At 37.6% G+C, this 21,717-nt stretch overlaps 3 protein-coding genes and 2 pseudogenes across 3 annotated transcripts; 4 read left to right on the top strand and 1 right to left on the bottom strand.

The window, feature by feature from the left end:
- The first annotated feature begins 1,425 nt into the window (after positions 1-1,425).
- Positions 1,426-4,796, top strand: LOC125220677 (putative late blight resistance protein homolog R1B-16; annotated as a pseudogene).
- Positions 4,797-8,207: 3,411 nt separating this feature from the next.
- DPMS3 (dolichol-phosphate mannosyltransferase-like protein) lies at positions 8,208-10,776 on the top strand. The gene is made up of 4 exons (XM_048121298.2): positions 8,208-8,460; positions 9,968-10,115; positions 10,200-10,307; positions 10,400-10,776. Exons 2-4 carry the CDS (start codon positions 10,014-10,016, stop codon positions 10,457-10,459), a joined length of 270 nt encoding a protein of 89 aa, XP_047977255.1. The 5' UTR covers positions 8,208-8,460; positions 9,968-10,013; the 3' UTR covers positions 10,460-10,776.
- Positions 10,777-11,339: 563 nt separating this feature from the next.
- On the top strand, positions 11,340-14,572 carry LOC125218845 (DNA-directed RNA polymerases II, IV and V subunit 10). Its single transcript, XM_048120624.2, has 4 exons — positions 11,340-11,496; positions 11,596-11,654; positions 13,947-14,041; positions 14,307-14,572. The coding sequence occupies exons 1-4, from the start codon at positions 11,461-11,463 to the stop codon at positions 14,330-14,332; spliced, it is 216 nt and encodes a 71-aa protein (XP_047976581.1). The 5' UTR covers positions 11,340-11,460; the 3' UTR covers positions 14,333-14,572.
- LOC148933809 (F-box/kelch-repeat protein At3g23880-like) lies at positions 12,402-13,154 on the bottom strand (annotated as a pseudogene).
- Positions 14,573-19,720: 5,148 nt separating the features above from the next.
- Positions 19,721-21,142, top strand: LOC125220679 (GRAS family protein RAM1-like). The gene has a single exon (XM_048122830.2). The coding sequence runs from the start codon at positions 19,721-19,723 to the stop codon at positions 21,140-21,142; it is 1,422 nt and encodes a 473-aa protein (XP_047978787.2).
- The last annotated feature ends 575 nt before the right edge of the window (positions 21,143-21,717 follow it).

Genomic DNA, 21,717 nt, shown 5'->3' with positions numbered 1-21,717 from the left:
TAGTGAATCATGTGTTTGACAATTTAGATGATTGATAATACAATTCTGGTTGAAAGAGAAATGTTTTACTCCCTCCGTTGCAAGATAAGTGAGTTATATTCTTTTTTGGGTTGTACCACTATAAGTGAGTCATTTCTTTTTTTTGAAAAAAATCATTTCTCTTACTTTTACTCTTTCCATTTAACTATTTAAATATCAATTAGAAGCGTTTCGCTTAATTAGGGACGGAGGGAATATTAATTGAGCTGCACTTTATCCATATGCTTGTTTGTTTGACATTGCGCACCCAATTAGCAATTTTGGCATGTGAGAGATGGAGATAAATTGGAGAAGGCTCTCTCTGTGAATTTTAGGATGTTCTGATGTATGTATTTTTTAAAACTTCGATTATAATAGATTTCCTTAGAGCACTAGCAATGAGGACCTATCTCCACCACTCATCTAAGAACCTATCTCCATTTTCTCCTACTACGTGCAGGCCCATCTCCCTGCAGTTTAGAATCCATCTCAGAGTCCATCTCATTTCCACATCAGTACTATTTTTATATTTTATTTTTAATTGTTAGTCTAAAATAAAATGATATAAAATAACAAGAATAACAAATTAAAGACAACTCAATAAAAAACAAATTTCATTAAAAAGAATATATACTACATTTATTAAAAATCCAGGAAAAAAAAAACTAAAAACATTGATAAAAACATTAAAAATATTGTGACTGAGAACGTAAAATATAGAGTGAGATAAAATAAAATGGGATTAAATATGAATAATTGGTGGGGAATGGAGTATATATAGAGAGGATAAAAAATGAATTAAAGAAAAAAAAAATCAGCCTAGCCGATAGGCGTGGAGGCCAAAAAGAGTGACAATCGGCTCCCTCTCCATAATGGGAGCCGGTGGGAGCCAATTGGGGGGAGGGGGGGCGATCGATCGACCCCATTGCTACTGCTCTTACGGATGAAAAGAAATTATACCAAGAAGTTTTTATAATAATATAGTTTAGATTTTTATCGGAATCAAGAAATTTAGGTTTCAAATGTAAGAATCTGAAAATATAGGGTCAACTTATTAAGCTGAACATTTTAATATTCAAATTAACCCAGACAGTGGGGCACGTATTGAATTGTGAATGAAGATTATGAAAGTAATAAATCAATCAATTAAAACTAATAATTTCACACACTACAGAAAAGGGTGATGAAAGAGCCGTTGATATTACAATTCAAATTCATAATTTTGAGATATGAGCAATATGAACAGCATCAAAGAGCACTAAGCATGTTACTTTTACAGATTATAAATGATTCACCTACTAAAATTAATGCAAATCTTGTACAGAGCAACACAATATATTACTATCATATAACAATTTAATATTATTTGCTCAAGTCAACAATGAGCAGCTGAGTTGTTAAATTCAATCACATCTTGTTTTTGTGAGATTGCAATTTGCATCGAGCTTTCCTTCCTTTGTGTTTCCAAGCAAGAAGAATCTGAAAAAATGGCTTACAATCTTCAACCTCTCATCACCATTCTTGAAGGAATCCTTGATCCTCGCCAATCACGATGGATCGTTGATGAAAACAACCCTCAACTCCAATCCCTTCTCCATAAAGCTACTTCTCTTCAAAAGCTCATCCTTGATAGTAAATCTTCACTCACCAATCTAGACACCCAAATAAGAGAAGTAGCACACCAAGCTGAAGACATCATTGAATCCCACATGGTTCATCATATGCTCTCCGGATCGGATTGTGTGAGGTTCACTCTTTCCACACCGGATTTGCAGCAAGTAACACGAGATCTTGATTCTGTTATGGAGAAGCTCATCAAGCGGAGAAGCTCATGGAGATGGAGGATAAGAAGATGCTTCGAGAACTTGATTCTGCAACGGAACAAGCGAAGCTGGTGGATAAGAAGATGCCGTCTAGCAGTTCATCATCCAGTGGTGTGGTGGGAATTGATGCAGATCTGATGCAGCTCAAGGATCGGCTGGCCGGGATGCAGACAAAGCTGGAGATCGTCCCCATCGTTGGTATGGGTGGAGTAGGTAAAACTACTCTCGCTCCGAAAGCTTTACGAAGATAAATTGATTGTTGAATGCTTTCACTGTCGTGCTTGGGCCACTGTCTCCCAAGATTACAATATGCAACAAATTCTCTTAAGCCTTCTTAGTTGCATAATCATACAAAAAGAATTTGATAAACATAAGGGCAAGGGAATACATGAGTTAAAAGATATATTGTATAAGAGCTTATATGGTAGAAAGTACTTGATTGTACTAGATGATATATGGAGCACCAAATTCTGGGATGAGATGAGGATGTACTTCCCAGTCATCAACAACGGGAGTCGCATTCTGATCACCACTAGGGAATCCGATGTGGTGAACTATACTGACTCTTCGAGATCACAACATCAAATGCAACTGCTTAGCGAGTCTGAAAGTTGGAATCTGCTCCACCAACTTGTGTTTGGAGAAGAGGAGTGCCCTCCTGAATTACAAGAGATTGGTCAAAAGATAGCCAAGGATTGCGATGGGCTTCCTCTAGCCATAAGTGTGATTGGAGGGCTGCTATCTAAGATGGAAAGATCAGAAGATGCTTGGAGGAAAATTGGGGACAATGTAATTGCAGCAATTTCTGAATCTGACGAGCGATGCTATAGTATATTGTCTTTAAGTTATGACCATTTGCCGAATCACTTGAAACCATGTTTCTTATACATGGGAGCTTACCCCGAAGACTTTGAGATTAAAGGCTCCAAACTCATACTTTTGTGGGTTGCAGAAGGATTTGTAAAATCAAATGGGGAAAGAAGTTTGGAGGAAGAGGCCGAGGATTGGCTAAAGTCTCTAATAGATAGAAATCTATTTCAAGTCAGAAAATACGAAAGGGATGGAAATGCAAAGAGTTACAGCATGCATGATCTGTTGAGGGTTATATGCATCAGGAAATGTAGTGAAGAAGAGTTTATGAATGGTCCCAACAAGTTCACATTCCCTAATCCACGCCGCATGAGTTTTCACACATCAGACGAATTGGAAGATGTTAATGATTCAACAGAGTCAATGTCACTAACTCGATCTCTTATATGCATTGGTTTTCAGAGGGCTGAGTTTCCACTTGGTGCTTTTTCCGCGGCAAGATTGCTAAGGGTGTTGGACTTAATGGATACGCGTTTCGATAGTTTTCCAACTGAAATATTTGAACTTATCAACCTGCGGTTCTTATGTGTCCACTACTATGATATACCAAGAGGAATATCAAGATTGCAGAATTTGCAAACGTTGATTGGTTATTGCAGGTTTGATGAGGCAGCTGAGCTATGGAAGCTCTGTGAGTTAAGATACCTGACGGTGGATGGAATTGAGTTGTTAAAAGATGAGGAAATGAACTATAGTGTCCTGTTGAAGCTGCAAAGTATTGTGACAGTGTATACACGCAGTGACAGATCTAGTTAAATACTAGATGGGGCAAATGCCCCTGCTCATATATAACTACCTTTATATATATATATATATATATATATAACTTTCTATAGAATTTTTTATATTAATCTTCTATTAATTGCCCCTTCTAGAATGTTTAAATTATCTTTATGTATATTTTTGCCCCTCGTGCTAAGAATTTTTGGCTCCGTCCCTGTATACACGTGAAAACGAGGCAATAATTTGGGATGGATTCGTCAAAAGCATTCCAAATATCAAAAGGTTGAAAATTGATGATGAACTCGGTAGTGTATCCACGCCAATTGATCTTAGCCAGCTTCACAAGCTCGAAAAACTAAGATGCAAGTATATAACAAGTATGTCCTCTCCAGACGGTTTCGGCCATCGTTTCTTAGTTATATTTCCTTGTAATATTAGAAATGTAGATCTGTATGACTGTGAATTGAATTTCGGAGCGTGGAGGAGTCTGTGTGCACTAAATAAGCTGGAGGTGTTCACGTTCACTTGCTGTAATTTTAAAAGCAAGGAGGAGACAAATGGAGATGAGTCTGAAAGCGAGGATACATATACATGGGATGAAGAATGGGAGTTAGAAGATGGAGATGTGTTCCCCTCACTGCACTTTCTAACTCTTAAACTTTTGTATTCTCTTCCGTTTTGGACAGCTGACAAGACCAACTTCCCTAGACTCCGCCAACTCCGTGTAGCTGGCTGCTGCGATCTATATGAAATCCCAAGCGGCATTGGAGAGATCCCAACACTTGAATTAATTGAGTTGGTAGATTGCACCAAATCCACAGTCGCCTCGGCAAAAAGGATCATCAACGAGCAATCTGGAAATGGAAACAACCATCTCAAACTCTACATCGATAACCGGATCGAGCTCGGAAGCTAATTAACCATTTCTTTAGAGCATCCGCAATGGTCGGCTAGCGACCGGCTAGCCGATTCGTCGCGCTAGCCGACCGGCTAGCCGAACCATTGCAATCGGCGAGGGCGATTTCGGCGAGCGGATCGGCGTGGGCTGGCCGATCGCTCGTCGCTGGCCGAAGCGCTAGCCGATCGGCTAGCCGCCATTGTGGAGGCCCGATCGGCCAGCGCCGATTTTCAATTTTTTTTTTTAAAATCATATATAAACGCGATTTTCGTTTCATTTTCATTTGCACCACTTGTTTTAACGAGTTTTCTCTCTCTCTAACTTTCTGTACAAGAGCATCATCGAGCGATGAATCACAACAACGAGTCCAGTCCGGCGACGAGCGGATCTCAGACTCCCACAGTACCCGTGGGATCTGGATGGGGGCAGATGGGCCCGGGGTTTAACATCCCTTGGAATCAGATGATGGGGACGATGGCTGGTGCGCCGGGGGGGGGGGCGATGGGGGGAACCAGGGGGTATGCCGTAGGGGATGCCGGGCGGCAGGCAGGGGAGCGGCGGGCAGTCAGCGCCCGGGTTGGGGGGTATGCCCTAGGTGCAGCAGCAGATGATGCTGCAACAGATGATGGGGATGATGTGGCAGGGGGGATGCCGGGAGGGGGGGTGCAGGGGTCACCGGGAGGGGACGCGGTATATCGGCCCTCGCTTGATTTTTTGACGGCTTCGTCTCACACGTCGACCCCGGTGGAGACGCAGTTCTCTGGCGATGACCTTCTGTCATTGCATGATATGGGGATCGATCTCGGGGACGATGATACTCCCCTTCCAGCGACGCCGGCCGCGCCGAAGAAGAAGACGAGGGGGAAGGGGAAGGGCAAGGCGGTCGGCGAGTCATCGCAGCCCGCTGCCACTGGCCGGAGGAAGTGGACGGAGGATGAGTACGCCGGGGTGGCCAAGGGGTGGTTGGAGGTGTGCGACGATCCACTGGTTGCGAACAACCAGCGGGTCGTCAACATGTGGGCGAAGATCAGAGCTGCCTATAAGAGGCACTGCCCGCACGGGAAGGACTTCAGCAACGAGGAGGTCCGGAAGGGGTGGGAGCGCACCAGGGCCGCGGTGGGCCGTTTTGCGAATTTGTACGCCAACGCCCTCCGTCAGCTCAGAAGTGGGCAGACTGAGGACGACGCCCGGAGGATAGCCGCGAGTCAGTTCCCCTTGGAGGGGAAGTATAAGGAGTTCACCTTCTGGGAGTGCTTCTTGTTGTTGAAGGACTCCGAGAAGTTTCGGGCGGGGTGCGACGCTGGGTGGCCGAAGAAGCAGCGACTTAACTATAGCGGCGACTACAGCGGCAGCAGCGGCGGATCCCACGACCTCCCCCCGGATGCTGAGGAGTTTCCATCCCCTCCTTCATTTACTGGTCGCCCCGCCCGGTTGGACAGAAGCGGGCGCAGCGGGCTGTGAGGGGCGGATCCCCCCTATCGCCCCGCGAGGTCCAGTCCTCCGCCCTCCCAGCCGCCCCACTCGAGTACACTCTCCATTCGCGTAACAAACGCGGGCTCAGATGTTACAGGTCTTCCGAGAGTGGAAGAACGCCACTGACCCCACGGAGAAGAGGTTTCTTTACGAGATGCTCGAGAGCATGCGTGCTGATTTAGAGATCGCGAGGTCACGGCTGGGGGGTTCCGACGTGGGCTCAGATACCACGGGTGGCGGCGGCGGCGACGGCGATGAGGAGTAGAGAGTGGCGAGGCTCGTGTGTTGAAGCCCTTTTTTTTAAAAAAAAAATCATGTACTTTTTTTTAAAAAAACTTTGTACTTTTTTTAATGGAATGGATTATTTTTCCCGTATATGTGTCGTAAATTTAATTCCGTATTTTAATCGTAATTTTAATTCCGTAAATGTAGTATATTTTGAATTATTTTTATTGCGATTGACCTATGGCTGGTCTAAATCTGATGTGGCAGGTGGTTTTTTTAGTGTTGCTGACGTGGCAGGGGAGAAAATGGCTGGCCTATGGCTGGCCTAAGCACCATTGCGGATGCTCTTAGCTTTAAAATTTTGAATGCTAATTAAGTTGTATGCATATCCGGAGATTAATTCCATATAAATGAATAATGAAGTTTTAAATAAGGATTTTAATTTGTATTTTCATGCTCTTGAGTGTGACTTGATTTATTTCCCTTTTTTAATGATCAAGTGGATAATATATGCTACTATTGTATCCAACAAGTGTTATCTTGTTACTTAATTGATTGATGTTCGAATTATGGTTTAATTGGTTGTGTTAGCCCTATAAATATGTTACTCATTAATATGATGATGATAATGCCCGGTTAATGACGACGACGACGACGACGATGATGACGATGATGATGACGATGATGATGATGATGATGATGATGATGATGATGACGACGACGATGACGAAGACGATGACGATGACGATGACGATGATGATGACGATGATGACGATGACGATGACGATGACGATGACGATGACGATGACGATGACGAGGAGGAGGGGAAGGAGGAGGAAACATATCCATGACAAATATACAACTATATCTGTCAGTGTACAACAACCCTCGGCACCATCTGCCCCAAAAAGAAGACACATGAGAGTATATGGGTAATGGGTGAGAAGATTAATATGGAAAAAATGAAGACTGTAGCTTTAAAGAGACAGATTGTGTTTAATTGTGATGTTATTTTGTGTTAACTTTGGAATGCGTTTTTAATTTGGGTATTGGTATAAGTTTGATTGTGAGTTTAAGTTTAATAATGCATTGATAATAGAATTTGGTGCTGAGCAACTCTGCACAGAGAAACAAATGGGACCATATTCTTGATTTCAACATCAGCAAGACATCAGTTGCTGTGCTCAAGGTGGCCATGGCTTGCGTTAGTCTCCAACCAGAAACGAGGCCGAAGATGAAGAGCGTGCTGCGGATGCTGCTGAATGCTATTTTTGAGATTGGAAGGCATCTTCTTATTGGTATAGGGAAATTTGTTGATGTAAGAAGGTAATGAGCTTCTGGTCTCTTCACTCTTGTATGCATATTTGCTTTTTCAGTGCTAAAGGTTGTCAATTTTGAGTATTTTGGTAATGAAGTAAAATTCTGGTAGTAAATCATATCCATAAATATTGTTTGTTAGTGATCTACAGCCACATTCTTTAAATTGTTCCTCTATTATACTCCTAGTATATTCTCTACAGGTTTTACTTAAAAATAGCACTTGCAATGCAACCCACCATAATTTCCTTTAATTTAAATAATCATGAGTCATTATTTTTATTTTTTATTTCAAAATATTTATTGTAAAATCAAATTAAAATTTTTTCCAATTTAAATTAAAAGTAAAAATATGAAAAAACAACAATAGTGATAAAATAAAGTACAACTAGAACTTAACAAGAGTGAGCTATTTCAATGTGCAAGAGCAAACACCCTACAATGTATCCCGATGGTGTTCTTCCGCCATTAATGCAATGCGGATGCCCAAAATTGCACCGAATCATTAGAAATTGAGTACTAGTACTACAAGACAAGATTTGGTCCATCCAAAATAGAAGCCCCGTTTTTCCTTCCGCTTCTATTTTGGTCCATCTACATATAGAAGTTCTGTTTTTCTATTTTGGTCTATCCGCGAATACGTGTCCCGATTTACTTTTTCTTAAAATTATGCCAAAAAGAAATATGACTCATATTTACGTGATGGGGTAATTTTAAAATATTAGAAAAATAAGTGTATATATAATAAAATAAACAATCTGGATAATAAAAATTAAGCATAGCATTAAACTTTTTTTTATCGTTATTACTGTACCAATTTAATTCGTTTGGCGAGACTACCTAGAAAACTAAGTAATGCTGCTATAAACAAGGGGTATAAAGTTAGCTAAAAACCCTAATTTCAGCTGCGCCGATCTCTCTCCGCCACCATCCGCCACTCCGCCGCCGCGCGACAAGCAGTTGAGGCCGATCTAGCAAGTTTTCACGCTACCCTAACTCCATCGACTATCTGCAGGAAACCATTTCTGAACTCCCCAGAAAAATTCAACAAAAATTAGAAGTTTCCCCGTTGAGAAAGCTAGCTGCTTTGGACCTCGATCGCCTTTTTGTTAGGTATTCGATCTCTTTTTTCATGTACATTGAAAACGCTGGATCATTTTTTCGGGTGATCTTCGTTCTGCTACGATTTCAATTTTGGGGAAATTGTTGATGTTCTGTATCCGTTCATCTATCAGTATTTGATTTTGGGAATATTTTCATGAATTTACCGTACGTAGTGTGTTTTATAAACTCTGTTGATAAAATAAGTACAGAAATTGCATTGTTATTGAGAATTTGAGACAGTGCATGATTTTTGGCAGATCAGAGTTGATTTTCTATGGTCTTCGGATTAAATCAATAATAAACACTCTCTCAAAAAATGGTAGAGGTAGTTTAGGATTTCGGTGTGTTTGATTGTTTGCAGCCTTTGTTCATAACCTTGATTTAGATTTTATGTAAATTATACAGTATTTTTATTTGAATGCTTACTAATAGGGCTATACATGTTTGAGAGTTGAGAAATGCTTGTTTATTAAGATGTTCTGCCATATGATGTTTGGGACATTGCGCAAGGGCTTTGAGTTCCTTTGTTCAAGTTTGTTCAGATGGGACAGTGAAAGAATCACATACATATATCCCTTCTGATGGCAGTAAAACGAACCACTGAATTTTGCTAGATGTAGTCGATAAAATACACGTTTCCTCGTATTGTTTTCTACAAGAACTCGAAAAAGTTAAATATGGAGTCTGTTCGACTGTTCTAATTATCTGGGTTTTATAAAATACCTATATAAGATGCTACACGAGTATTATACTATTTTCTTTGATTATTAAAGCAGCAATCAGTTGAACATTTTGATTGGCATGATCAGAAAAATGAATTTGCTTGCTTGATGATGCTTCTTCAGAATGAAGCCTATATTCTGCCATATGATGCTTGGGACATTGCGCAAGGGCTTTGAGTTCCTCCGTCTGTTCATGTTTTGTTCAGACGGGACAGTGAAAGAATCATATAGATATCCCATCTGATGGTAGTATAACAAACATTTGATTTGTTCATCTAATTAGCTTGTAGTGGTCGATAACTTGCGTGCATACTAAAAAATTTCCTACTACACAACCTCCTAATAATTTGGCATTAATAAATGGTAGGCAGAACAAGAATCTAAAACTATTTTCTTGCTTCTTGTGTGAGTCGATTGATCGCATTCAAAATCTTGATCTATGCCAACTGTAATCATTAGAACATTTTGTTTTCACACTCGAAATATTCACTTGCTTTCCTGATATTGCTTCTTCAAATGAATCTGATCTGCCATATGATGTTTGGGACATTGCGCAAGGGCTTTGAGTTCCTTCCTTCATTTATGTTCGGATAGGAAAGTGATATAAACATTCTACCTATCCCTTCTGATGGCAGCAGTCAGTTTAGTTGAGTATTAAGTTTGTGGTCTACATGACTTCCCTTGAATTTAAACCTCATGTGTATTCGTTTAGCTGATTTTCTGTCTGTATTTCCCGAAATGAATGATTGCATTTCTGCCCTCCAGCAACTAAGTAATTTCTTCTATATGTCCAGCTAATTAACACGTACACCAGCCTCGAGACAGAAGTGAAAAGGTCCGATGAAGCACATTGTAAAGATTATGGCGTTGCTGGTAGCTCTGTCAGCTGTCTGGATTAGTTTGTTACAAACATCAGTCCTTCCAAAGAGCTATACTTGGTTGGTGAGCTTCATACATACTCTATCTACTTCTCTACTCATGTGCATATTCCTTCTACCTTGTTTATGGTTCTTCCTATGATTTCAGCTGCCACTATACTTCATTGTATCACTTGGATGTTACGGTCTCTTGATGGTCGGAATTGGTCTAATGCAATTTCGAACTTGCCCACACGAGGCTATCCTATTACAACAGGTTTAACTTAGCATTGTTACTCATCTAGATGACTGGCGATCCATATTTTCTAGATGACAGACTGATTTTGATGACATGCTTAATTATTGTAGGATGTTGTTGAAGCCAAGGAATTCCTAAAGGCGAAAGGGGTGGATGTTGGCGTGAATTGATCGATGTGATTTGGCGAAGATTTTTTGCGGGGTGGAGAACTCGAACTACTCTCACTATTGTTCATATTTGGAAGCTCTGCAGATGATCAACTAACTCATCTGACGGTTGAGATTACATCAAAGTTAAACCAAACCTTCTTTAGTTGTGTTAAAGAAAATATATGGAGTACCAATTTTTTGTCGGATAAACTGGCGTTTGGTTTTGTAGAAAAGTACAGATAATATTAGAAGTTTCCTCATGCCTGAATTGTACTTTACACAGTTCACTCATTTCAATCTCATGCTTAATGGAGTAATAATTTAATTTGGTGTATTAATTTGTGAGGGCGACATATGTTAACTTTATAATTGATGTAATTGTATAACTGGACTATTGTAAATATGTTTTGGTTCCCAAAATAAACTAAACTTGATTCAAAATTTGTAGATTTCTTTTCTCTAATTATAAAAAAGAGGAATTGACAGGAATTTGATCGAAAATTTGGAGTCAAATTATTTGTAAATCTAAATTTGATTATGTATAAATTATTTAAATTTGTGGCCAACTAATTAGTTTTGATTATTTTGATGTAATGTATCAATTTTACATTTAACACCAATTAGAAGTTTTGCATATTAAGTGTGTTTGGTTGGTGGTAGGAAAGGAAACTTAGTTTAACTAGAAACATCAAACATGTTACCAATTAAGCTAAATTTGATTTTTGATCGCCATCTATCAGTGTTCTCTTTATCCATTTTACACTAAGAAACTTTATATTCCTACATCAATCTTAACATGATATATTTTCGTTTTTTGAATCAATAATAGCAGTACGTTATATTTGTTGGGCCCAAATAAAGCCCATCTTTTATAAAACTAATTAATAGCCTCGAAAAGGCCCATTGCAGAAACAAAACCTCTCTCGCCATATAACAAATTCACACTCAATATTCTCTTCACTTGTTACCGCCGACGATAAACAAAGGGTTTAAGAGCCGAAATCTCCCTACCAAAATCGAAGATGATTATTCCTGTGCGTTGCTTCACTTGTGGGAAGGTAATCTCTAGATTAACTCGATTATCGAAACTCTCATGCTTTGATTATACCCGCCGTTTCTAATTTGGTACAATTTTTGTGTAAAAATCATATGCGTAGGTTATCGGAAACAAATGGGACATGTACCTCGATTTGCTTCAGGCTGACTACAGTGAGGGGTTAGTATTTTTTTTTTTCGTGCTCTTTTTAGGGTTTCCTGTTGGAATTTCTATTTGGATTTTGAAGAATTGCGTTCGTTTAGGGTTGAGAAGTGGGATTATTTGGTGAATTGGCCAAAAAGCAATAATTTACTCTCCGCCATTATTAGAATTTAATTCCTCTATTTTTCTTGTATGTTGAGTAATTAGTTGAAAATAGTTGGGGAATGTTTTAATTGAGCACTGATTTTCTTTATGTTTATGAGGGTCAGTAAAATGAGTTAGTTTCTGCACTATGCAAGCATTGTTGACTCTGTTGGGAGGATAAAATTGTGATGAATTAGGTGTAGAAATATGATTTTGGCTGTGACCTGACTATAGTTGTGGTAACTTGCCATCAAGTATGCGGTGAGGATCATATTTGCAGTGTCAAGATCAAACTAATTTATGTTTGTTTTGAGTTGATAGTTTTAATCATAGAAGGAAAGTAATAAGGTGTGTAGTTTGTTTTTTCTAGTGCTCTTTGGAAGTGATGCACTAATCTTTGTCGGTAAAATGAGTTAGTTTTCTGCACTTTGCAAGCACTGCTGGGCTTAGTTTGGAGAGAGATTTCGGAATAAGGGTTTAAATTCGCTGACCTTTCGGAATATGGGATCGAGGCATGCGAATTTTTCGAAACACGGGATTTTTGAAATTTTCTATTTTTTCTCTTTTTTTAATTATTATTTCCATCTCAACATTTATGAATTGTCCAAACTACCCTATGTGTCACAGATAGTTCTCTCTCGTGTCTGTTTCTTGAAATCGTCGACAATCTTCTTCGCCCTTCACTGTTTTTCTCTTATTATAAGGAACACCAAAGCTGAAATCCCCAATTCTCTTCCAAGAATCAGCCCTCAGACTATAAATCTTCACAACCGACTCCCGCAGACCTCCATCATCATAATCATAGAACAATCCCACAACCTTGTAATCACCCTCCGATTCGCAATAACCAAACCCCCAAGTAAAAGCCAGGCTTCATTTCAACGACTGCAGGAGGGAGCTGCTTCGATTTCCTCGTAGCTGGGTTCCACAGAAAGACATCGTCTTCATCAATGGCGAGGCAAATTATACCATTGCAAGAGCCCACAACCCAAACGGTGCTATACGGGGTTTGGTTAGGGAAGTCAACGTTGGGCGCGACGACCAGAGGCTCGCACATCAACGAATTAACGGAGCATTGCTTGAGGGTATAGGTAGGGTTTAAAAGAGTAAATATGATTCTGTGATTGGCGAAATTCGCGTTTTCCGCGGAGTGTTTCAGATGAGATTTGACTAATCGGGAACTGGAAATCAAGGAATTCCACGATTTTGTAACGCACCTGGATTTCAAGAGGGATTTAACGGGAAGCCTTAAGAGGATATCTTGGATGATTTCTTCAGGGAGATCCATGATTTCTCCAAGGGAGGGAGTTTGCTATTGAAGGTGGGTAGTGGCTTTGGTTTTCTTCAATTGATTGTTTGCGGATGAATCTGAACAAATTTCTTCACATCTTCACTTCTTCTTGTGTATGAATGAGGCCGGGAAAGAGAAAAGAAGTGAAGGGCAAAGACGATTGTCGACGATTTCAAGAAACAGACACGAGAGAACTATCTGTGAAAAATTATTGGGTAGTTTGGACAATTCATAAATGTTGAGATGGAAATAATAATTAAAAAGAAGAGAAAAATTAAAAAATCCCTTTGTTTCGAAAAATTCGCATGCCTCGGTCCCATATTTCGAAAGGTTAGCGAATTGAATCCTAAATTTTGAAAGGTTAGCGAATTTAAACCCTTATTCCGAAATCTCTCTAAGTTTGGAGGAGAAAATTCTGATAAATTAGGTTTAGAAATATGATCTTGGCTGTGACCTGACTGTAGTTGTGGTAACTTGCTATTGAGTATGCGGTGGGGATCATATTTGCAGTGTCAAGATCAAATTAATTTATGTATGTTTTGAGTTAATATTTTAATCATACTAGGAAAGAAACAAGATGTGTAGTTTGTTATTTCTAGTTCTCTTTGTAAGTGATGCATGTGGCCTCTGTTTTTCTGCACGTTGCTAGTGTAGTTGGTCTTAGTTGGGACGATAAAATTGTGATAAATTAGGTGTAGAAATATGATCTTGGCTGTGACCTGTGGTAACTTGCCATCGACCATGCGTAGGGAATCATATTTAATCATACGAGTAAAGAAACAAGACGTGTAGTTTGTTTTTTCTAGTGCTCGTTGGAAGTGATGCATCTGGCCTCTGTTTTTCTCATTGCATTCAACCCTGATTTATATTTGCAGAGATGCCCTTGATTCCTTGCTGTTGGTTCGCTACTGCTGCAGAAGAATGTTGATGACCCACGTCGATTTGATTGAGAAGCTCCTGAACTATAACAGTCTGTCCCTCTCTCTCTCTCTCTCATATGTGCCTGCTTTATCGTTTTACTCTTTTGCATATTTTCAAATGGATAGATATCTTACTAATGACATCAGGTTGATCATGGAGGGAACTTTTCTTGAATGCTACCTCTTATGAAAGAACTGTGTTATATATACATATGAGCTTCTGCCATGCCATTGCTATTGTGGTTGATTCAGCCATTGCTTTGCTACTCTTTAATGATGACTATTCAAACTAACCCGGTTTTCTTTATTTGGCAGCCCTAGAGAAATCCGAAGGCAGTTGAAGCAACATCCGAGTTCTTATGTGGGAGATGTATATGCACTTTTTTCTGAACCATGTAGTACTTGACTTGATGAAAATACTTTTCTGTGAATATATCGTTGTATTGTGGGCTATTGAGTGAACCGACCAAACTGGATCTATGCTATTTTGCGAACGCATTGCTATTTATATTGTGGGATGTTAAGCAGAGTCTTTATTTGTATTTGTATTGCTACATTTCTTATATATGCTGCGTTGCTCAGATGTTTCTCAGTATAAGTTGATTTTATGGTTAACAAGATGGAGATTGAAGTATCCAATAGTTGAATTTTGTTTTTAAAGTAAAACTGAGAAGTTTTAAAATCCACTATTATTGAACGTAAAATTGTGTAGATGGAATGCAAGAGTTTTTATAAAATTGTTTGAAAATGTATTTTGAATGAAAAAGTGTCCATAAAGGGTATTTGGTTAGTTGTTTTTAGTGGTTTTAAGTAAAAAGGAAAAGTAATTGTTAGATTTTGGTGATATTAATGTGAACGAGGTTTAAAATAAGTAGTACTATGAACTGAAATAGGAAAATTGCATTTATTGTGGACATAGAAAAATAACAAAAAAAAACTACACTTTAATATCATAATCTGGTGGGCCTATTTTATTATTCATATAGATTTCTTTAAAGTTTGGGAATCGAATATTTCAAATGTTGGACTCTTACTACTCACAATTTTACATAAATGAATATGGTTGAATTTTTAAATAAATGACATAAATCCTCATTCAAAATGCAGATTTTTAAAACACTGCGTAACAATAAAAATAGAGATATTGACGTATAATATCATGAAACTTTTAAAAAGTTGGATTTTTCCACGAACTTTAAAATTGGCAAATAATGTCACGAATTTTACTCTGAGTTTGTTTTTTCCCACGAATGAAAAAATACCCACAAATAACATTATGATAATTTCTCGACAACAATTTTGAGAGCTTCAAGTTTTTCAATCTTTGAAGATAGTTTTTCTTAAGCACACCATCCAAAATTGTTCTTCAATCTATTAAAATAATATGAATTTTTTCATTCGTGGGAAAAAACAAACCCGGGGTAAAATTCGTGATATTATTTGCCAGTTTTAAAGTTCGCGGGAAAACCCAATTTTTTGAAAATTTCATAATATTACATGCCAATATCCCATAAAAATATAGTACTCATTTTGTCACGTTTAAAGCAAAATATTTTTGGCCGTGAGATATTGTGTTATGTGGATAGACATTTGGTTAAAAAAAGTATACGGAGTAATCACTTTGAATGTGATGAGAAGGGTATACATGAAATTAGTTAAAACTACCGGTCCATGAATAAGTATCTTACTTTGACTCGGCAGTGGAACGTGAGTCATATTTTTATATACTTTTTATGTATTGGATTAAATGTGCCACTTTGACACGACGTGACTTTGAGATGTGTAAAGGAAATTATGTGGAAAAAAACTAATGAAATGTAGATTTTACATTAATATATTTTAATTTTATAATATGAGTGAAATGCATTATTGCTATGTCCATGGGATTCATTATTAAAAATTATAAACTGAAACAGCACTTTTAATGATAAAACATCCTAAAATGAAAATATGAGATAGTACTATATAATGGACTAGCAGAGAATGTTAAATTTATAATTAATTTTAAATAGAATGAGTTAAATATAAACTCTATATGAAGTACTAAATATAGTAAAAATAAAATAAAATATTTAATGATAGTCATTTCTAAAATTATTCTCTATCACATTTAATATGGTCCACTTGTTAAGGTACTTTTTGGATTTGGATCTTCAAAAACGAACAATCCAAAGTAGATTTTGGACCATGTTAAGTGAGCCACTTTTGTAGGCATCTTGATTCATGACAATGATATTTCCCATTTTTTTTTGTCCCAAAATATAACTTAGAAAAGATTCTCGTCGTTCAAAATCGGTATTTGATTCTTTCAAACAGCAATTTCTATGCTTGAATATAAACAATTTTTTAGCTAAAGCATTTTTCTCAGTGTTAAACAATTGGAATATAGCCACTATGCAACATGAGACAACATGGTATCCTTGATACTTCTAAACATTGCTAATTATACTCTAGAATTTAATTAGTTAATACTATGTGTTCATCGGAAGAGTCATTGAAGAAATCACCGGTTTTTGTTTCATTGATTCTTGCTACCAAACCAAATACATCCTCACTATTTTAATTATGCACTTTTAGAATGCTATTCATAATATTCTTGATAATAGTAGAAGTCTAAAATTAAATTTATACTAGTAGTAATACATATACACTTAATAATAATGTTCAAATTGTATAATGTGATATGAGATTATTTTGGTACAATTAATGTTAATTATATGTGAAGTATTTTATTATATCACAAATCAAAAATCATGAAGTTTTATCAAATTATTACAAAACCATGAATTTTGCAGTTTTTTACAATTATTACATGGTGATTTTTTTGGTGAAACTATATTTGATTTGGCAGCCGAAAAACCATACTTTGATATATGTGATTGTCGATGAGTTAAACGATATTGTCTATTCATTAAGAAAACGACATCGTTTGATTCAAATATATGAACAATATATTATACGCATGCGACTAGAAATTCTCACATTGTGATAATAGAAAACATATCCAAGTTTAATGATTATTGTAGTTGATATTAACAATTGGAGGAAGAACTATAGAATTTGATCAAACATCGATATTGTTTTTCTGGAATTTGATCTTTGTTATTATTGAAAATTCGGGATATCTTTACATAAGATAGAAGCATTTACAAGAAAAAAATTCGAAATATTTGAAAGAATTATTATATTTAATCGATTTATTCTACACTAAACACTAGGAGTACCATTCAATTCAGAATAATAACAAGCATAGTTATTTTATTTAATTGAAATAGTTAGGTACTAACGCATAATTTTTTTGTTATATTTTTCATCTCTGGTTTGTAAGCACAAGGCATTTCTCGACATCTCCGAACTGTCCAAAATATACCATCTACAAGAATGAAAATCAAGATATTCTTCATCCTCAACGCTATTTTTCAAGTAGAAAAGATACCTTAACTAATTGCTTATTTTTTATTTTATCTATATGAACTCAAGATAGAAGCTTCTATTCTTAGATTCTTGCATTGAAAATATCTAATCAGGTAAATAAGTTATAAGTAGAACAAACACAATTCCTTAACCGGTTTCAAAATACCACAATAGTGAATAATATCAAGGAATATTGGTCGACAATATTAAGGGTCAATTTATAATTATGTAAATAAGTTATAATACATTGATATGTTTCTCGATTGCTTATATTTTTCGTTTCTTTACTAATTTTAGATAGAACGATTGCTTTGTTTCTTTTTCTATTATTGCTTTGATTCTACACTTCTTTGTATTGCTAGTTTGTCATCATTTTGCCTTGACATTTTGTATCTCATAAGGAGAAATTGAATCCGAATTTCCAATACAAATAAGAAATCTTGTTCTAGATATTCATATTTATTATCAATGGATAGAAGTTTCTATTCTATATACCATATAGATATTAAAGAAGCTGCAACCTCGACCAGCTCATGTCTCTATAGCACTTCACTTGGAATTATCAAGGAAAAGATTACTAGGAATAAAAACTCGTGATTTTATGCAGTCTGATAGTCAGCATATATGCAAGTAATATTACGAGGTAATTTTCTGCATCGTCGTAGCACAAAGTCAAGTCAGAGCGAGTGAGACTTTTCTACGCATGGTTCGAATATAAAATTCCAACATGCGCACCAAGGTCGTAAGCTCATAGCAAAGATTGGGTCAGATAAACTTTAGCGCACGTGCACAGTTTAAATCTATGAAAACTTGAACCACGCATACCAAAGTTGTAAGTTGTCAGAAAAAATCATTAAGTTTAGTAGAATTCTGGTTCGTTCCGTAATTTTGATCAAACAATGCCATTTCCTTTATAATTAAACAAAAATTGTTTAACTCAACGGATGTGACGTACACATATGATTTTTACGGCCGATTTCCAAATTGCAGGACGAATCAGAATTGATAAAATTTCATGACTTTTCTAACAATTTACTAGTAATTTTTATGAATAGTATTTTTATTAAAAAATGTACTACGATACTAGATATACATACCTAAGAACTAGCAATATGCGAATTTGTTAGTTCAAGAAAATAGTAAATTCTTCTATAACAAAAACAGACGAATCAGAGACAAATGAATTTATAAGCATAAATTGAAGTTTTTGTTAACATCGTAAACTTTAGAGTGAAAAATAGTTTGGTACAACTGTTTACGCGGCAGGTACAGCTACGTTGATAAATTGGATGAATTCGATCTATAAGCATTAGATAACATCGAAAGTTTTACATGCTTCATCGATTAGATCATCGGTTTATTTGTTTCTTGGATTTGGATTAAATTTAAACGTTTATCTTTTAATAATACAAAGGTGTATGAATTCACGAACTATATTAAGTTTTAATATAATTAGATTAATTAATTGTGATTATTCTTGTAAGAATTGGTGAGTGGCTACGCAAATATTGGAATATAAATTAGATATATTCTTAATCCCAACTGTGATTTGTCCATAGCTTATATCGTAGGAATAAGATTATGATCAAAATTGAATCACATCCAGGACGCATAATTAAGAAATTTAGTTCATTTAGAAATTTCGGATTTTAAAAATTCGAAAACACTAATTTTTGAGGTCGTTTTAGGTTATCCTTTTCAAAAAAATGCTAAAAATTAACTGTAAATAAACCTTCGTTTGCCAATATAAGTCTAATTTTGCCTGTTTTTGTCCTCCAATAGAAATCACATGATTTCACTTTTTTTTTTATTAATTAGCTTAGATTCTTCATTCTATTAACTTATTGCACTTTCATATCAATATAAACTATATGCATATGCTCCTAACTTTTTTAGCTCACATTTTTTTAAGTTTATATCGGTAAAACTCTTGTACTAAGATAGAAAGAGTATCATTCATTGTCTTATGTTGAACTTGAAGTATTGTTCTACTATGATTAATTGATTTAGTATTTCTTGACTTCTCCGAAGTGCAAACAGCCATCTTTAACTATGAAACCTAAAAAAGATTCTTCTCCTCTCATAACTGATTTTCAACAAGGAAAAGATACCTCAATTTCTTGTCGAATTTTCACATATTTATCTCCAACAACCCAAGATCTATTCCCCTATGTACTAATCTTGGCTCTATTTACACATGAAAAGCATTGTTTCGAATCCAACACTCTTATTTAAATTCCTCCTTCTCTCCCCTCACTCTCTCCCCCTTCAACTATCAATTACTCTCTCTCTCTCTCTCTCTCAAAATGTTGAGGATGCAAGAATACGAGGAAGAAGATTTCTTATGCCTTAGGCTGTCCATTTCTGCAGACTCTGATTGTGAGAGAAAGAGAAAGAGAAAGAGAAATGAAACCCCAACTCTCTCCGACTCAATAAGCAGCGATGGCAGCTTCGAAGAAGAAAGCAAAATCATCTCTCTCTTCCAAATGAGGGATCAAATGCTTAATCTCCGTCGCAAGAGAGGCGGAGAAGATCATCATCCCGAAGAATCCGACGTCGACGGCGACGGCCTGCGCCTCGTCCACCTCCTCCTCGTCGCTGCCACCGCCGTCGACGAGAACAACCCCGGCGCGGCCCTTGAGAGCCTCCGCGGGATCTACCGGAGCGCTTCCCTCGTGGGGGACTCCGTCCAGCGCGTCGCCGCCTACTTCGCCGATGGCCTCGTCGCGCGCCTATTGACGCGCGGCTCGCCGTTCGCCGACGCGGTCGCGCAGGCCCCGGCGCCGGAGGAGGCGTTCTTGTCGTACGCGGAGCTCTATAAGGTGTCGCCGCTCTACCAGATGGCCCACTTCACGGCCAACGAGGCGATCCTCGAGGCGTTCGAGAAGCACGACCGCGCAAACCCTAACCCTAGGGTTCTCCACGTCATCGATTTCGAGGTTTCTTACGGCTTCCAGTGGCCCTCCCTGATGCAGTCACTGTCAGAGAGGGCCACTCCAGCCAGGCGTATCCTGCTTAAAATCACAGGATACGGCAGCTGCCCAGAGCAGCTGCAGGAAACACAGACGAGGCTCACCAGCTTCGCCCAGTGCTTCCGGAACCTAGTTTTCGAGTTCATTGGGGTCATACGAGGATTGGATCTCGTGAAACCGAAGATCAAAAAGGGGGAAATTCTTGTGGCAAATCTATCATTCCATTTAAGCACACTGAAGAACTACTCTGAGATCTCAGACACTCTGAACTACTTGAAAACGGTTCGTCCCGCCATCGTCGTCCTCGTCGAGCAAGAAGGAAGCCGAAAAACCCACAACTTCCTCTCGAGATTCACCGAATCCCTCCACTACTTCGCGGCCATTTTCGACTCGTTAGACGATTGTCTCCCTCTCGAGAGCTCAGAGCGCCTTCGAATCGAGAAAAATCACCTCGGAACCGAAATCAAGCACGTGATGAACTATGATAGAGACGACGACAACAACAACATCGACAATCTCAGGTTCCAGAGTCTGGAAACTTGGAAAAAGAGAATGGAAAGCAACGGATTTCGTGGGGTCAGACACAGTCCCAATGCGGTGATGCAAGCAAAGCTACTACTGAAGATGAGGAGCCACTGCGCCAGCACACAACTCGAGGGCGAAAACGCCGGTTTTCGGATTTTTGAGAGGGATGATGGGAGAGCTCTCTCGCTTGGATGGCAAGAGAAGCTGCTCATAACTGCATCTTCTTGGTGCTGCGTTTGAACACCGTGGTTCAAACAACAAAACACCATTCTTTTGTTTATCTGTTCGGGATCGGGTTATATCTGATACTCGATATCCGTTTTTGCACCCCTACTTACGTCGTTATGGTCGACTAGGCCACCTAAGGAGGCCATAATATGCTTTAGTTTAGTACTATACTACTTTTTAATTATGCAATGTATATATGTTACTCAATGTTGTGACACATCTATATGAGTGTGTAATTGTGTCAATGTTAATATAAATAAAAAAATGTCAAGTTTAGATGCTTGCATGCATATATATTAGGTTTTTCACCTTGTTTTGTCGTTATAAGTGACATTTTAGTTTTTTTTTTAAATTGACCAATATTCTGTATTATGGTATCAATGGGGGTCAAGGAATATAAGCTCTTGGAATCTTGGAAATAGATTCGAAATTGTTGAAACGTCTAGTGAAAATTAACTTTACTGAAAAAAATAAAATTTTCACCGTCTTCACAGTTCAATCTTTTGTATGGATTCATCTAGTAAAAAAAGATACATCACTCATTATTTTTTTTATTTAATGACTGAAATTAGTTTTTAATTATTATA

Source organism: Salvia hispanica, chromosome 1 (assembly GCF_029641045.1).
Source record: "Salvia hispanica isolate PSC_SH4W2 chromosome 1, Shi_PSC_v1, whole genome shotgun sequence".
Taxonomy (NCBI): Eukaryota; Viridiplantae; Streptophyta; class Magnoliopsida; order Lamiales; family Lamiaceae; genus Salvia; species Salvia hispanica.
Note: the sequence above shows the minus strand (reverse complement) of the source record. Positions and strands in the feature narration are given on the sequence as shown.

Excerpts from the sequence above, each read along its gene's own strand:
- DPMS3 (XM_048121298.2), top strand. The coding sequence starts at position 10,014 with ATGAAGCACATTGTAAAGATTATGGCGTTGCTGGTAGCTCTGTCAGCT. Across the intron at positions 10,116-10,199 it reads CAAAGAGCTATACTTGGTTG|CTGCCACTATACTTCATTGT; the intron begins GTGAGCTTCATA and ends CTATGATTTCAG. Across the intron at positions 10,308-10,399 it reads AGGCTATCCTATTACAACAG|GATGTTGTTGAAGCCAAGGA; the intron begins GTTTAACTTAGC and ends TAATTATTGTAG.
- LOC125218845 (XM_048120624.2), top strand. The coding sequence starts at position 11,461 with ATGATTATTCCTGTGCGTTGCTTCACTTGTGGGAAG. Across the intron at positions 11,497-11,595 it reads GTTGCTTCACTTGTGGGAAG|GTTATCGGAAACAAATGGGA; the intron begins GTAATCTCTAGA and ends TCATATGCGTAG. Across the intron at positions 11,655-13,946 it reads CAGGCTGACTACAGTGAGGG|AGATGCCCTTGATTCCTTGC; the intron begins GTTAGTATTTTT and ends TTATATTTGCAG.
- LOC125220679 (XM_048122830.2), top strand. The coding sequence starts at position 19,721 with ATGCAAGAATACGAGGAAGAAGATTTCTTATGCCTTAGGCTGTCCATT.